Source organism: Melopsittacus undulatus, chromosome 1 (genome assembly GCF_012275295.1).
Source record: "Melopsittacus undulatus isolate bMelUnd1 chromosome 1, bMelUnd1.mat.Z, whole genome shotgun sequence".
Classification (NCBI taxonomy): Eukaryota; Metazoa; Chordata; class Aves; order Psittaciformes; family Psittaculidae; genus Melopsittacus; species Melopsittacus undulatus.
In genome coordinates, this window is record NC_047527.1 from 149,917,243 (window position 1) to 149,933,645 (window position 16,403).

General features: G+C 41.8%; 1 protein-coding gene across 1 annotated transcript in view; it reads left to right on the forward strand.

Annotated features, from left to right (window-relative positions):
• The window catches only part of NFX1 (nuclear transcription factor, X-box binding 1), a 47,443-nt gene extending 43,079 nt beyond the window's left edge, over positions 1-4,364 (forward strand). The window contains exon 24 of the mRNA XM_034063111.1: positions 551-4,364. Within this exon, the coding sequence (XP_033919002.1) occupies positions 551-626 (76 nt within the window). The 3' untranslated portion in view covers positions 627-4,364. The remainder of the gene's footprint in view (positions 1-550) is intronic.
• Positions 4,365-16,403: the final 12,039 nt, after the last annotated feature.

The window sequence follows — 16,403 nt, forward strand, 5'->3', positions numbered from 1 at the left end:
TTTGCAGTAACTATTGCAATATCTATTGGGTGTTTAAGGTGCTGCTGGAACACAAAGTAGGCTATTCTGAAGAGAAAATATAAGTTGTTTCAGAAACACATGCCTAAAATGACTGCTTACAGTGTAAGTGTGAATGTTGAAAAAGTTATGCCTCATTTCCACTTACTCCTCTGGGATTCCTGTCTTCAGTGACTGTAATGAAACAGATTTATGTGGCAAAATTAATTAAAAAAGGGATTTAGCCATTCATTCTTAACTACTAGAAGTGAAATTGCTTTAGAAGTAATTAATTCTACAGAATCTTCTGTCTTACGGGGAAAAAAGTCTTTACAGTGTTTGGACTTGGTATTGTCATGTGTTTTTGTTACTCTTGCCTTTAAAAGCAAGCAGATTTGATCATCAACTTGCTTCAACTGTGTTTCTTTTCTCTTTCTCTTTAAAAAGGCCTCTTGAACATTTAGTCTTCAGTACAGTATCATTTTTGTAATAAGTATTACCAATTTTTGGGGTCTTTTCTGGTAAGTAACACCTAGTATTCTTATAATTTCAGGACTACTGGAGACAGTGGTTTATCCAAACCGTTAAAAGAAGAGCCAATAATTGACTACTTTGATGTCCAGGACTGAATTGGTTGATGTACAATTATGCTGTAGAAGCTTAGAGGTGAAGACACTAAGTTATTGTATGAGGCGCTTTTTGGTTTATCTGTCAAATAATCAGTTGTTCAGAATATTCATGATTATACATCTAAAGTTAGGTTGATTGTGATACTTTACAAAGTTCTGCATTTTTACAGTTTATGTAACTGCATAATACCTAACAGTAGTACAGCTTTTTAAACCTGGGTTTGGTGCAATTTTCTATCTAATGTGCTGTCAGAGTGGTGCAGATTTCCATTGATGCCTTCAAAGTGAGAAAACTGGTAATCAAATACATTTTTGGGAGTGGAAAGAACAACAGTAAATCTCAAAAGATGAATTTTGACATATGTCACACAGCTTAAAATGGACCAGAAATAATCTGTGTTAAAAACACTGATGGGAATACGCTTAATTTGCTTTTGTGTTAATGTGGTAAATTTGGGAATTTGAGTTACTTTCCTATATGGAAGGAAATAAAAGTTTAGTCGAAGTATGAATATAATACACTAAATGCTCGTTAAGTGCTCAGACTTCTTTGGTATCTAAAGATCCAGGACTTGGGAAGAGTGAGGAATTAAGTCTTGTTTTGCTTTATCTCAAAAAACCTACAGCAAACCAACCCACCATTATTCCCTTTCACCCCCCAAAAAACCCCAACACAAGAAAACTGTTAATACTTTGTTATTCAAGATCTTCAACAAAATCATACTTTATATATTCTTTTGATGTTCTATTTGGTTTGATTTGTATTTAGATATGTTAACTTGATGGTCTTTGGGTTTTTTTGCATGGCTTTATTGGGGGTTTATATTTTTTTCTGTACTGTGCAAGCTTAAGGTGAATGTGTGAAGTTTGCTTTAAGTATGTTATGAATTTGGAACAGTATCTGTAAAAATTTATAAGACCATATGTCTTCAACTGTTTGGCAACAGAAGACTTTTGTTTTATGGGAAATGCCATAAACAGAAGTGGATGATGGTTTGAACAGTGAAAGATGGTCAGTTGTTTACAAATGATAAGGTAGCTCTCTGGGAGAGGAGATCGTAGATCTGGTCAGAAGAGGTGACTCAGCTCTCAATTCGAGTAGTATCTGTTCACTTAAGTGAATTGACACTGATGCAGTCTGTTTCTTGTTCCTTGTGGCTGGGTACCTGTAGCACTAGAGGCGAGTCCCCTGTGCAGCATCAGAGGGTACTGCTAAAAGTGGCTTAGCATAATGAAGAAACAGATTTAACAGCAGACTTGTCATCTGTTGTTTATTTTTCAGCTAGCTTACTACGGTGTGTGGGATCTGTTGCCAGAAAATGGGAAGGCAGTTATCCATGCTTAGATTCCTTTATAGTTATCACATGACCCTGAGCCTTAACTGTGAAGCGTTCTGTGGCTACGTTTCATCTTGAACAGCTTGTGAAACATGAAAGAATGAGCAGCAAACTCACAGACTGTATCTGTCCCCAGAATGTTTTGGAAATTAAAATGCATGCTGTTACTGCCTTTTTTGGTTGGAGCTTTTTATTTCACACACAGAAAACAGGCGGACTTAAATGTTTCTAAATATTTGAAGTGCATATACTTCAGGTAAAGAACTTACCAGAAGGATTCTCAGCCCTCAAGAGTTTCATTACCATGTAGTGGTTTAAATTGGTTTGACCTTTTTTTTGTCTCATTTTGTGAACAGGAATGAAAAAGAAACTAGCATAGCTTATATTGCCCTTAAATTCTTGAGCAAATTAATGTTTGATTCTACAAAGTGCACTGCTTTGCTAAGTTCAGCTGAAGAAATTAAGTTGCTCAGCATCTTCCCAGGAATGTTTCCTCAGTCCCTTGTGAGGACTGTTTTTCCAGTGTTTGCAGGCAAGAGCCAGCTCAGGGTGGCCAGAGAAAGGCTAATTCTGATTTTGAAACTCAGAGCTATGTTAACATAGCACTGTGTTCAAGCTAGTATGATCTGTTAGGAAGAATGCAGATAGTTACACTGCGAGGTAGTTCTAGACAGGAGCTGATGCAGTTGGTATACCGAAGGTAGGCCTAACATTACAGAAAACCAAAGTGATTTAGTTGGTAGTAAGTAGAATAAAGCTGAAGCTTGTTAACTTTTCACACAGCTTCACATAGCTGAAACTTGACATTTTTACCTGTGATTTGAAGTTTAAAACTTAAAATGTTTTAACAGTATTATATTTAGCTCTGCTCCTTGGGATTTTTTCATATGATGGCTTTAACATAAATATGTGAACCTTGGTGAGATGCACTTAAGCAGTCACATATTCTGCTGCTGCTTTTGTTCAGAAAACCCAGGTAATCTTCAGCTTCTCAAGATGAGCCTAACAATAATTACCAAATCTATTCATACTGAGAAATCATAATTTTTACCACTAAGCCTCTAAACTACATGAATGTTAAAATATTTTTATAGATCTCTGTTAAACAACTCTGAATCATGTCTGTTGGAGTATATCTGTAGATATGAAGCAAGTCACATGTATAGAAACATTTATTTTGAAGTACGTTTTAATAACTTGATTAAAACATGATATACCACCCATTTACCTAGGAAAGTAATGCCAAAAAGAAAGCATTGATGTCTTTCCTCCCAATACACAGTTACATAGCCTTAAGAAGGAACTCAGCGAAGTTTGACGGTGGTGCTGTCCTCTCTGTTCTGGTTTGCTTTTGCTGCGGTGTATCTGTGAGTACTAAAGGCTGTAGTTTTGATATCTGTGGTAACTCATCTTCGTATTGCACGTGTGCCTCATGGAAGTATTTTTCAAATAGCTATTTTGTAAATCTGAGCTGGCCTTTACACCTTTTATCTAACAGAAAAGTGAGTGGATAAAAGATACCTTTGCATCAGTCAAGTCAGTGGCAAAAATCCTGTTGACATCACCAGAAACAAGCCTTCAGCTTCGATGTGCGTGTCACTTTTCCACAGCCCGAAGAATAATATTGTTTCTTGTACATTTATCTGAAAGAAGTACTCTGCAATAAGCATCTTTGGAAACAAATTACGTGATGTCAGTTGGAATTCATGCAACTTCATGAAGTGCTTTTAAAATGGTGTATAAAATAGGCAGATCCTTTGGCATTTGGGCTGTGCTGTTGCCTATCTATATTGTTTAACATGTTTAAAGTGCTCTGAATATTCAGTGCTTGGGTTTAACCTAACATTGTGTAAGATGCTTAAGTAGTCCTCAATACCACTGTTTCCGTGGCAGTTTTGTACAGTACCTGCCGCATAATGAAATGAGCAAAGTAAAATTGTTCTAAACCACTCATTCTTATTTGTTGGAAGTTTTATATTTGACTTGATCTTTTTTTTTCTTTCAAATGACTGGTAGAAAATTTCTTTATAAACATGAAATAATTCCAGGTTGAAAGTGCAGTGCTTTGGGAATTGTTTGGAAGCTTTGTCTTGGTGTTCCAAAGTTGGAGGACTGAGATATGACAGAGAAAGAAGTAAAGATGTAAATGGAAATCTAGGAAGTCCTTTTCCTCAAATGAAGTGTGATTTCTTGGATTTGAAGTGATTTTTAAATGAATGCTGTAAGAAGAATGAAGCATTTCTCCCTGGGAAATGGAGAATAAGAATTATCTGCTGCCTTCTTGGGATTCAGAAGTACAGGAGAGGTGATTATCTGAATAGAAGTGTACATTTTGATTATCTGAAAAACCCTTTGCTATGTCAGCCTAAATGCTACTTGGCAATAAAATGTATGATTTTAACTTATTGTCCCTTCATTGTTGTTTGCCCACCATTCAGTTGTAATGGTGACTAAAGAAGAGTGCTGCGGGCAGTGGGTGAGGGTGGTGGTGGTTTATGGACTGGTGACCCTGTGGACATCAGGTTTAGTAAATTAGATTTAGTAAATTAGGTTTAGTAAATTAGATGACAAACGTTATGGAGTGCTGATGAAAACTTTGCCAGTTCAGTATATGTCAGGGAGGGTCAAACACTTAAAATCAGAAGTTTGAAATTACTCGAACTGCTTCCTCCTGAAACTTTTATAATACCAAGTAATGCGTCTCCAACAGCAAAAGCCACAGAAATGAAGAACAGCAGCAAAAATGAGAGTGGCCTGACCTGGTGTGTCAGATGGAGTGCAAGATGGCTCAAACAAATTCAGGAAATGATGTGAGACTAAAGAGTCCATGAAAGACAACTGGAAACTTTGTTTCACTGCCTCACCCACCAGTTAAGTTTGGACTTTCTTTTGGGCATGTTTTGCAGGATAAGCACTGCAAACCAGATCCTTATTAGAAATCTGCCTAAAAAAATACTTGCACTTCAATTCAGGACTGTCATTGATGAGGTAACCAAACATGTCATTGTTATCTTTATGTGCAAATGGTAGCAGACACAAATCAGTTTGGCTTTCTGTTCACCTATCTTGTCTGTGTTTGGAAATAGTCATTCAAGTCACAACATAGTCAAAACAGTCCCCTACTATGTTTTCAGGTATTTTAGACTTTGTAGATATTGAATTCCATGCAGAAGCCTTGCTACTTAACAAATGCTGTTCTCAGCCTCTACTAAAATGTTGAGTTCATAAGATGGTTGATGTGCAAATTTTTGTCTACACACTTTTTACCTAACTGTGAACCAGAGTATCAGAGACATTAAATAGGGTATATTTAGGAGGATTGTATTTTGGATGCTCCTGAGCTCTAGACCAAGTTTCTTAGTCTTTGTCATTTCAGGATATTTGGAGCAAATAGTGCAGCTTCTTGAGCAAAGGGATGTTGTTGCTATCCTGAGAGAAGCCAGGTTCCAGAAGGATCCTGGGAATCCTTTGGTGTTAACAGGACCTTGTTGCGGGTAGCAATGTGGATCCTTTCAGCTTCCAGCCAAAGGATAGGTGAGTGTGCCTTTATGTTCAGTGGGTAAAATCTGCTGTACTTCCTTGTGGCGTAGGGTTGTGGTATGGGTGAGGTGCCCTCCTCCAGTCTAGACTTGTCTTGTTCTGCCACCGCATGAGTTGATGTTTCCAGCACTGTATTTTGAAGTCAGGGTGTCCAGGTTTACTCTGCTATGGAAAACAGAGGTCTCAGAAAATGGTGTTGCCACTGAAAGAATCTCTTTCGGAGCACAGACCAAAGCCTACCACCTTTCTGAAGTTTCAAGCAATCTTCCATAAACTGGTTCAGGCTCCATCATTGTATGACCTACTGTTGCCTGCTCTGGAGCTCTATTTTCAGAAATGGAGGGGAGGGCAAAATGTGTGAAGGGCAGCAAAAGCAGATCTCCACAACTTTACTTTTGGTGAAATCATGGTCAGAAACTGACACAGAGTAAATGATTTGGCTTTCTACTGGATCTAATGGGTGCTTACTTCAGTGTCCACCCTTCTTGCTACATCCATATTTATTCCCTTAGCATGTAGGAAATTTATTCTAGTCAGAGGATGAGAGGGCTTCATTTGTAAGGAGTGATAAAAAAGTAAACATTGCAATCACTGTAAGGAAAAGCTCATCTTAATGTAACACTTCTTCTATAGTAGGTAGGAACCAAAGGGCTGTCTCTTTTAAAAGAGGGGCTAGGCTTATGTGTTTTATTAGGGAGCATTTTGTATAAATCTCAGCTCTAGGTAATAAAAGGCTATGGTGAAAACTGAGTAGTGGGATGTGTTGGATAGTTGCCTGTAAAACAATACAGTTGGAAAAGTACATTCTGCCCATTCAGGCCACCTAGAGAGCTTTTTCATTTTATCAAGCAGTTCAAGTTAAATACATCTTAACGGCATTAATAAACACTGTTTCAGGAAGCATTAATTAAAGTCTTCAGTCAGTGCAGTAACTCCTGGGGTAAGTACTCATTTAGATTCCTATTTAAACTCAGTATGTTGGCATCAAATAAATAGGTGCCAAAGTTTCTAATGAAGTATGTGTCTGTGTGACTGCCTAGGAAGGACAGTTCAGCAGCTTCAATCAACGGGTTATACAATTCTAATTAGATGCTATCAAAGTAGGCAGTGATTAAACAGGTACTGGATTGATGCCACCAAAATATCAATGAAATAACTGATTAATGAATTTTTCTTTAAGGTGTATTTCTGGCAACTTGTATCACTCCTTAAATGCCTAATTAATCTTACTTGTTAGCTGACATCTAAGTACCTACAAAGCAATGTATGTAATCACTAAGATGTAGCTGATGAAATGCCATATGAAATAAGTTTTCAGCCTAAACGTGCACAAAGCCATGCACCTAGAATGGAAGAGATGCAACTGCAGAGGCTGGAGCCTACTGTCTAGACAGCAGCTTTATGTAAAAGGGTGTGGGGGGAAGCAGGTCAAGGGAAGTGATGACTCCCTCTCTATGCAGTATTTGTGAATGAGTCTTGTAGTCCTGGGACCAGCTGTGGGCTTCCCAGTACAAGACTGACCTGACTGGACTGAGTCAAACAGGACCACCAAGTTGAGAAGGAGGTAGGAGTTCATGACATACATGGAGGGGTTAAAGGCACTGGATTTGTTCAGCTTCGAGGACTGAGCTCTCCTGACAGATTAGGCCAGGAGACAGTGCACAATGTGTTTGTTGGGTTAAGTACCAGAATGTTTTCTGGTTTTAAAGTGGACAGGGTGCCAGGTAATAGAATGGAGTTCCGACCTATTGAGGGATAGGCAAAAAAACTAAAGCACTCTGTTCTGTGACAGTTTGCCACTTAGAGGGGAAGTTTTGTTCATTCTTAAGACCAGTAAGTATTAAGGGGACCAGTGAATTCTAGTTGATCATACTTGTCCTCTCATGGTAGGTAGAGGTTTCATTCTGTTCTATTCTTGCAGAGCAGGCAGAGATGGCAGAATATATTCTCTGTTATGCTCTTCAAGATACTGTTTCTTTGGCTCAGCATCACCAGTGATACCTGTAGAACATGGCTTAGAAAATATAGGTATATTTTGACTGCTACTGGTAGATCTATTAAGATTGAAGGTCTAAGGCCAAGCACAGTGGTTGCTCAACAGCTTATGCAGTCTTCAAAGCAGATGAGCCCAATGCTAGAATGTACAAATTTGAAAGACTTCATGTGCCACACATTGTCCCAATGACTTTCTACGTGCTGTTGCAGCATAGTAGGATTGTGGCTTGACTGGTGACACTTACAGGCAGGCAGTCTCTGCTAGCAGAAGAGACAGCTGTATTGCTTGGATAGACAGTGGGCCCCAGGACAAGTTTCTCACTTGTAGTACTAGAATGAGAGATGAGAGACAGTTACACTCAACTATCAATCCTGCAAAATGCTTTAGTTTTGCGGCCAAGGGTACTAATACGAGGTAAAGTACATGCTACTACAGTGGTCTGGGCCACCTCTGGGCTGAAAAAGCCAGACCATGGCAGAAGGAGAACTGTATGTTGTACAGAAGTCCTCAGGTGATGGTAGTGGGCAATCTAAACATGAAGGGTTCTTGTAAGAGATCAAATGAGACAGGACCATGAACTGAATTTCAAGGTAAGTTTTAGTCAGAGAGTGTGGGTTGTAGGGAAGCATCCTTCACCCACAGCTGTGGGAGCTTACAACAACCTGTAAGACTAGTGATAGTTGGGCTGGAAGCTTATATTCCCGTATCTGGGAACATAACATCTGGCTGATGCTGTAAACAAAAGCAGAAGATTAGGAATGAAATAAAGACTGTACTAGCAGATGATAGAATCATAGAATAGTTAGGGTTGGAAAGGACCTTAAGATCACCCAGTTCCAACCCCCCTGCCATGGTCAGGGACACCTCACACTAAACCATATCACCCAAGGCTTCATCCAACCTGGTCTTGAACACCACCAGGGATGGAGCATTCGCAACCTTCCTGGGCAACCCATTCCAGTATCTCACCACCCTAACAGTAAAGAATTTCTTCCTTAGATCCAATCTAAACCTCTGCTGTTTAAGTTTCGACCAGTTACCCCTTGTCCTATCACTACAGTTGCTAATGAATAGTCCCTCACCAGCATCCCTGTAGGCCCCCTTCAGATACTGGAAGGCTGCTATGAGGTCTCCACGCAGCCTTGTCTTCTCCAGGCTGAACAGCCCCAACTTTCTCAGCCTCTCTTCACATGGGAGGTGCTCCAGTCCCCTGATCATCCTCGTGGCCTCCTCTGGACTTGTTCCAACAGTTCCATGTCCTTTTTATGTTGAGGACACCAGAACTGCACACAATACTCCAAGTGAGGTCTCACAAGAGCAGAGTAGAGTGGCAGGATCACCTCCTTTGACCTGCTGGTCACGCTTCTTTTGATGCAGCCCAGGATACGGTTGCTTTCTGGGCTGTGAGTGCACACTGAAGCCAGCTCATGTTCATTTTCTCATTGACCAACACCCCCAAGTCCTTCTCCTTGGGCTGCTCTGAATTTCTTCTTTGCCCAACCTGTAGCTGTGCCTGGGATTGCTCCGACCCAGGTGTAGGACCTTGCACTTGGCATGGTTAAACCTCATGAGGTTGGCATCAGCCCACCTCACATGTGTGTCAAGGTCCCTCTGAATGGCATTCCTTCCCTCTAGCGTCTCAACAGAACCACACAGCTTGGTGTCATTGGCAGACTTGCTGAGGGCACACTCAATCCCACTGTCCATGTCAGCGACAAAGATGTTAAACAAAACTGATCCCAACACCAAACCCTGAGGGATACCACTCGTTACTGGTCTCCAGCCGGACATTGAACCGTTGAACAGGTCTTCACACTGTGTTTAAAGGAGGACCTCACAGCAGTTTCTGAGCTAATCGAGTTCATTTCTGACTCCTTGCTCTGGTGTCACTTTGGTGCCTATTTCCCTGGCTTTGAACAGGATGAACAAGCAACTGTGGCTAAGGAGGTGTTTGGTCTTCTTGTTCTAATCCTATATGAATTATAACCGTTCATGTGTCAGTGTGCATGTATATACATTTGCACACTTTATTGTAGAGCGTACATACACTTTATATACATGTATATATCAGGTAATAAATCCTACAGTAACAATCATATATTAAAAGGAAAAATGTGAATCTCTTGAGTAGGAGTGACTTCAGACTTGGTAGCACACTTTAAGAATAGTGGAGAAGATGGAGAGCACTCTAACCCATGTGTAAAAGGAAATTACCAGGTAGAATAAGAGTGGCTTTCTACTAGCTGCCAAGCTAGGGAAATCACAATGCCATTCTGTTTATGCTGCAAAGGTTCAAAACTTAAAAAGTGTGAAAAACTTGGAAGTTCAAAGTGAAGCATCATTCCTTGGCTGAGGCCATCCTCTTGGCTGCAAACCAGATGGTATTTCATGCAGAGTTACATGGCTTTGCTCAGCCCACAGCTCTTTCATACAGTTTCCTTAACTTCTAGAAAACATTTCAAGGTGTAATGTCCTAAATGGTGGTGCAACTCAAATCAAACTTTGGATTACAGCATAGGCAAAACTGGCTGATGTTGAGATCTTATCTCTAAAGAAAAGCTGTGAGAACAGGTTGTTGTAGTGGTGTAGACAGCTTTTCTAAAAACAACTAGCATCTCTTAGTCAGTTAGCTTGCAGCACACAGTCTCTAGATAAGTGTGATCAAAGTCCATATAGTAGGACCTATACAAGCCTGTTTTCCCAGAATCCACCATGTCTGTGTTGGTCACTGAATTATAGTTACGTGTCTAAAACCTGTCTCTTGTTTCCATGCTCTTTAGTCACCAAAACATGTCATTTCAGCAGAGGTTTCCTCCCTGCTTCAAACTTGGGTGAGAAATTCCTCTTGGTTCTCGGTTCACAAGGTGTTGTTTAATCATGTTTCACTTCCTTGAGTTATTCTGATAGCCACTATCCAACTGTACTCCACTAGATGAGAGTGTACGACATGGGGACACCGAGTCATGGTTCAGAACCAGCGATCCACAGAGACTACATACTCACTGTGAAAATCATGGGTTTTAAAAAAGACAGTAAATCTAATACAGATAAGAACTTTTACATTTCCTGTGTCACTCCTAACCACACCTGTAAGCTCTCTATATAGGTGAAATGTTCTCAGTTGATAGTGCTGGACAAGTTACAAGATAGTGTTCAGCTAAGAGGGAGAATGCAAATTGCCACCACCTGATTCAGTCAAATACTACAGTCTTTTAAGGAGTCAATTATAAACAATAATGAACTACATTAAGGTCATGTTCCTTGTCATTCAGTGCAACACTTGGGAGGAATTCAGATGCCTGTGTCCAAGATGGCAATGGAGAAGACCTACTTCCCTGCTAACACTGTGCCTTGCTTAATTCAGTCAGTATCTGATTTTTAATCTGCAACGTGTCCTTAATGCAGGTATCTGAGCACCTTCACATGTGAAGAATCAGCTTGTTTGTGTAGATTCACTGCAATTCAGACAAAGCAGAGAAACATCTGATTTTGCCCATGTTCTCTGAGGGGCCTCATCCAGCAGACGTACTGAAGAGTATGGCATGTGACAGTCAAAAGTGAGTTAATTTAAAACATAAGTGCCTACTTCTAGCATAATAACCTGTTATTCAGCAATCTGCTCCTTCAGGTGGATTCTAAGCACTTTTTTGCCTGGGGGTATTCAACTGTGCTATTCCCAGATCCCAAAATAATATCCCTAATGCAAGAAGCTACTCCCTACCCTTCTTCCTAACACCATGGTACTATACAGTAGACAACTCATTCTTCCAAGGGAGTGCATATGAGGGAAGCAGACTGCTGCTCAGTGATGAGGAGTTCTCACCGGATGGAAGGGATTCCTAGCATTGGATTGAGCATAGTTTCCCCTCAGGAGAAAAGCAGTGGAATTGGATTATGCAGGGGTTTATTCTGCCAAGTACTCTATGTCAACAGAATAACAAAACACAGTTAAAGCAAAGTAGTATTAAGGCAAAGGTAATGCTAACTTCTGTTGTATTATCTTAATGTTTTTAACTGCCCTTCATTTGATATTGCTCTTTAAAGAACTCTCTACATTTATCTAATATGCTTCTATGTTCTCACTTCTTGGGCGTTACAAAACTAGTTTCACAATTCATTTCAACCCTGGCAATGATTAACCTGCAATGCTCATGTTGCAAGTCAGTATCACTGTGTCTGCTAGCAGATGCCATTGAGGGGGTGGAAAGGCAGAGGATGAGTTCATGAGGTATGATTGCTTTAAATACTTCCATTATGAGTGAAGTTTTCCTCCCCCAGTACAGTGGTTTAGCAGTGACAAAGAAGAGCAGGTTCATGTGATATATTTGCTAAGAAAACATATCTTTGTTCTTACCTTCATCTTGCAGAGTGGTTTGCAGTGCTGTTTTTTATAGTCAGTAAAAGCAGTTTATGTCACCACTTCTGTAACTAACGAAACCAGCTCCAGCTGGCACATGTGCAGTCAGGAAAACCTACTATACATATTCTAAGGGTCCATCTCTGCAGTTTTGGTCTCTTTTCCACACCACAACCTCTCAGCTAAAGTTATTACATGAAACACTACATCAGGTTGGAACTAGATGATCATAAGGTCCTTTCCAACCCTAACTATTTTATGATTCTGTAAGTGGACAAGGAACAAAATCACCCTCGTGCTATAATAAGTTGAACCGCTGTCTTTTGAAAAAAACAAGTCCTATGTGGATGGATCAATATTTAATGCTGAGGCCAAAGAAACCGACTATTATTGTCTCAAAACCACTGTATCTGTGGCTGCTTGCAGACATGTTGAATTGGCATGCTAAAGAAGCTGAAGGACACCATACCTTTGTGCCTTTCACTTCTGAAATTAAACAGAAACAAACCCAACAAATCATACCCTTGCATATTAATGGCTGCAGGAGCTTAAGTGCCCAAGGAGGCACCAATGTCCAACCCACTGAGCCATGCAAGTTGAGCATGAGTCAACAATTGTTAACAACTTCACAGAGCTATAGCAGAGATTAAAGATTTAAAGATGCACTGCAGGCATTAGCTTCCCTTAAGAAGAAAAGCTACCTAGAGAATGAATAGAAATACAAACAATAGTATGAAAGTTCAGTGAGACACACTGAGGAGACACTGTGTTTGGTCTGTGGTATGCTGTTAGAGAAAGCACAGAAAGGGAAAGGATTGGAAGGTTAATTATGCAAGTGATGCTGAACAGTGTAACAAGGATGAACAGAGTTAAGAGCTTTACAGACTCAGACAGCAGAGCTGTTATATGCACCATAACACAGGCTTGGCCTTTGTTCACAGGGGAAGATGGCTCTCATTCTATCATCAGAAAAGATGGGACCTGTTGCAATTAATATTCCTTTAGTGTTTTTTATATGGCATGGCAAATCACAGGAGCTAGGCCTCATGATGTCCCCACACCACACAATACTGACAAGGAGAGGAAAAAGTAGAAGGGAGAGAACAGATGTTGAGGCTGAATGCAACAGATAACATATTAAGCTTTCTAGTTCCCTTCTCTTCTCCTGTTTTGTTAAAAAGCAAATCCTGTTGTGCCTAATTAATGTGGGCTAGTGGTTGCATGTGTACGGGATCGGAAAGAAACAGCTTGCAAAGGATCTCTGGAGGTTATTTAATGCAGCCTCCTACACTAAGGACAAACAGGGTAAACTATGTTATTCATTATAAACTATCACCATGTAAACTAATGACAAGATAAATTGGCCTAATTCAGTCTGAGCATTTCTGCAAAGCTCAGTCATGAAAAGCTTTATCAAACCAATAGCACTTGTGACTTGCTCTCACTACAGAAGCCACAGGAGTTTACTGAAAGATAGAATTCTATCATGCAAAGCCTGACTATGAACCAACAGCACTGCTCTGCTAACAACTCCAGTATGTGAACTTAATGCAAAGAACCTCACTAAAGCTAAGACAATTGGGGTTGTTCAGCCTAGAGAAAAGAAGCTGTGTGGATGCTGGAGAGGGGCTCTTCATCAGGGACTGTAGCGCTAGGACAAGGGGTGATGGGTTCAAACTGAAACAGGGGAAGTTCAGGTTAGATCTAAGGCAGAAGTTCTTCCCTGTGAGGGTGCTGAGGCGCTGGCACAGGGTGCCCAGAGAAACTGTGGCTGCCCCATCCCTGGCAGTGTTCAAGGCCAGATTGGACGTGGCCTGGAGCAACCTGCTCTAGTGGAAGGTGTCCATGCTTATGGCAGGGGTTTGGAACTGGATGAGCTTTAAGTCCTTTCCAACCCAAAATAGGGTGTGATTTCTGTAATTATTTTTGGGGATGATATCCTAAGATGCTACATACTAGGGTGGATTCAGCTTCCTAAATCACACCAGAAAAGGATTACTGGAATCCCCAGATCCTCCAGAATGTTCTCTATCAATAATTCTGTTATTTAGAAAGAATGAGGAATCAAACGTGCTGCCATAAGCCATATTTCAATACCAGTCCACCTTCATACCAGTACATGCTCTCCTGTCAGCATACTCTGATTCTGGGAGACCCTAGCCAACTTCTTTTATTACACGCAAGGTCATACAGGTTTTCTGGAGCTGCTGCTGGACATTCCATATCCACAAAACAGTGATTACACCGCTATGGTCTTGTTCAGCATGACTTGCATGGACAATGCAACTTGCAGAGACAAATTTCATCAGGTTTTCATAGGCCTGTTTTCTTCTATTTCAACGTGCTCTGAATGCAAGACAGACACACAGTCTGACACTTTGCTTCAGACATGCCCTGATGATCACAGTAGATATGAAGAGCTACTGCAGCATCTCTGCAGAAATGCCCTAGGCATTTGGGCAACAGAAAGTCTCAAGCTCTCAGAGTCAATTGCGATGTGTTCACCTAAGTACTGTGTTCTAGATGAAAGCAGTAACAGACTGTAAGGAATCTGGTGATGGCAGGTTTGCGATGCCCCTTTCCTCTTGTTGGGGAGAGACAAGTAGTTAGCAAACTTGGTTTGTTAGTAGTCACTTCATATGACTTGGCATGGTGCGTGGGACTCTGGGGAGACTCCTTTGTACCCAGGAAATAAAAAGCACAGTGTAGCTGGCTTGTGTTTTGGTGTCAGTATGAGACAGAACTGTTGTAAGAGTCAGGAAGGGATGGCAAAGGTCAGACAGGGAAGGTGTCAAAATCAGCCTGCGTTACACTGAACCTTTTGTGGAGTCATTGCTTCCCAAGATCATTGTTCACTTCCTGCAGTCCTGATCCTCAGATGTATTTATGGCTGCATTATAATACCTTTGTGTTTGATCCAGTTTACAAACATTTCCTCCCAATACTTATTATCACAATCACTGTCACCCACAGCCTGTGTTAGAAAATCTAAATGGCTGAGGAAAAAAGTGTCAGAGCTAATCCTCATGGTTACAACAGTAGTTACACCATGGTTTGAATGGGGAAGCCCATACCAAGATACCAAAATGTTATCATGCCTCTATCCCTCTCCTTTTCTGGCTGTCCTACCACTTCCACATCTTCCACTTCACTGCCACCTTTGATGGCCAGAATCACCCTCCCCACCACCTTCTTTGAAAGGACAGACTATAGTGTTAGGCAGACATCTTTCATTCCAATGAGATATGGGATCCACCTGCCCATCAGAGTCCCCTTCTAAAAAGCATAGATACAGACTAACATGAATAGAGACTTTCTGCTCTGTTCTGTCACTTCACTGGGAAGGCAGAATAGCAGGAGACAAAAAAAAGGCCTTTGGCTTCCAAGTCTGTTTTCCCTACTTATGGAACAGAGATGCGACAACCTCCTGTGGGAAGGACGGTACCCAAGAGTTATAGCTCATCACTAGTGCTACATCATTAGTATTTTATTTGATACACTACCCCTCCATTGATTCATTGAATCTGCTTTACTTCAGTCAGAGCTGAATCCAGCCTCAGTCACAGAGCCTTCAGCTGTCCTCTGTAACTCATGGCTGCAAGGTAGGAGAGCGGATTTTGGGGAACCATCTTCATCTCCTAAAACACTGTGGACTTTCTCCTCCACTTGTGCAAAAGGTGATCCACAAAACTCCTGTTGGGCCTTCTAAAAAGTCCCTGGGGTGCTGATTGATGGAGCTGAACATGAGCAGCTTGTGTCCAGGCAGCCAAGAAGCCCCCAGCATCCTGGCCTGTATCAGCACCAGTGTGGCCATCAGGGCTGGAGCAGTGACTGTCCCCACTGTACTGGGTGCTGGTGAGGCTGCACCTCGGATCCTGTGTTCAGTTCTGGGCCCCTCACTGCAAGAGAGACCTTGAGGGGCTGGAGTGGGGCCAGAGAAGGGCAATGGAGCTGGTGCAGGGCCTGGAGCACAAGAGAGATGGGGAACGGCTGAGGGACCTGGGGGGTTCAGATGGAGAAGAGAAGGCTCAGGGGGGACCTGATGGCTCCCTACAAGTGCCTGACAGGAAGATGGAGTGAGGTGGGGTCGGTCTCTGCGGCACAGGACAAGAGTAAACGGCCTCAAGCTGCCCCAGGGCAGGTTTAGATGGAGCTGAGGAACAATTCCTTGCCCAGAGGGTGCTCAGGCATTGGAACAGGCTGCCCAGGGCAGGGCTGCAGGCACCGTCCCTGCAAGTGTTCACACAGCTGGAGACGAGGCCTCAGTGCCATGGGTTAGTGGTGGCCTTGGCAGTGCTGGGGAACGGTTGGACTGGATGGGCTTGAAGGGCTTTCCCAACCTGGTTGGTTCCATGACTCTGGGCGCTGCCATCCCCGCAGGGACCCTGCGGGTCAGCCCCCAGAACGCGGCTGCTTTCCTTTGGAAGCAGCGTGTATGTAAATCCCAGCGACTCACTGCGCTCCCTCCTTCCCTCCCTCCCTTCCTCCTCCTGCTCCTCCCGCGGGCGGGGGGCGGTGGCTCCCGCAGTGCAAGGAACCAACCGTAC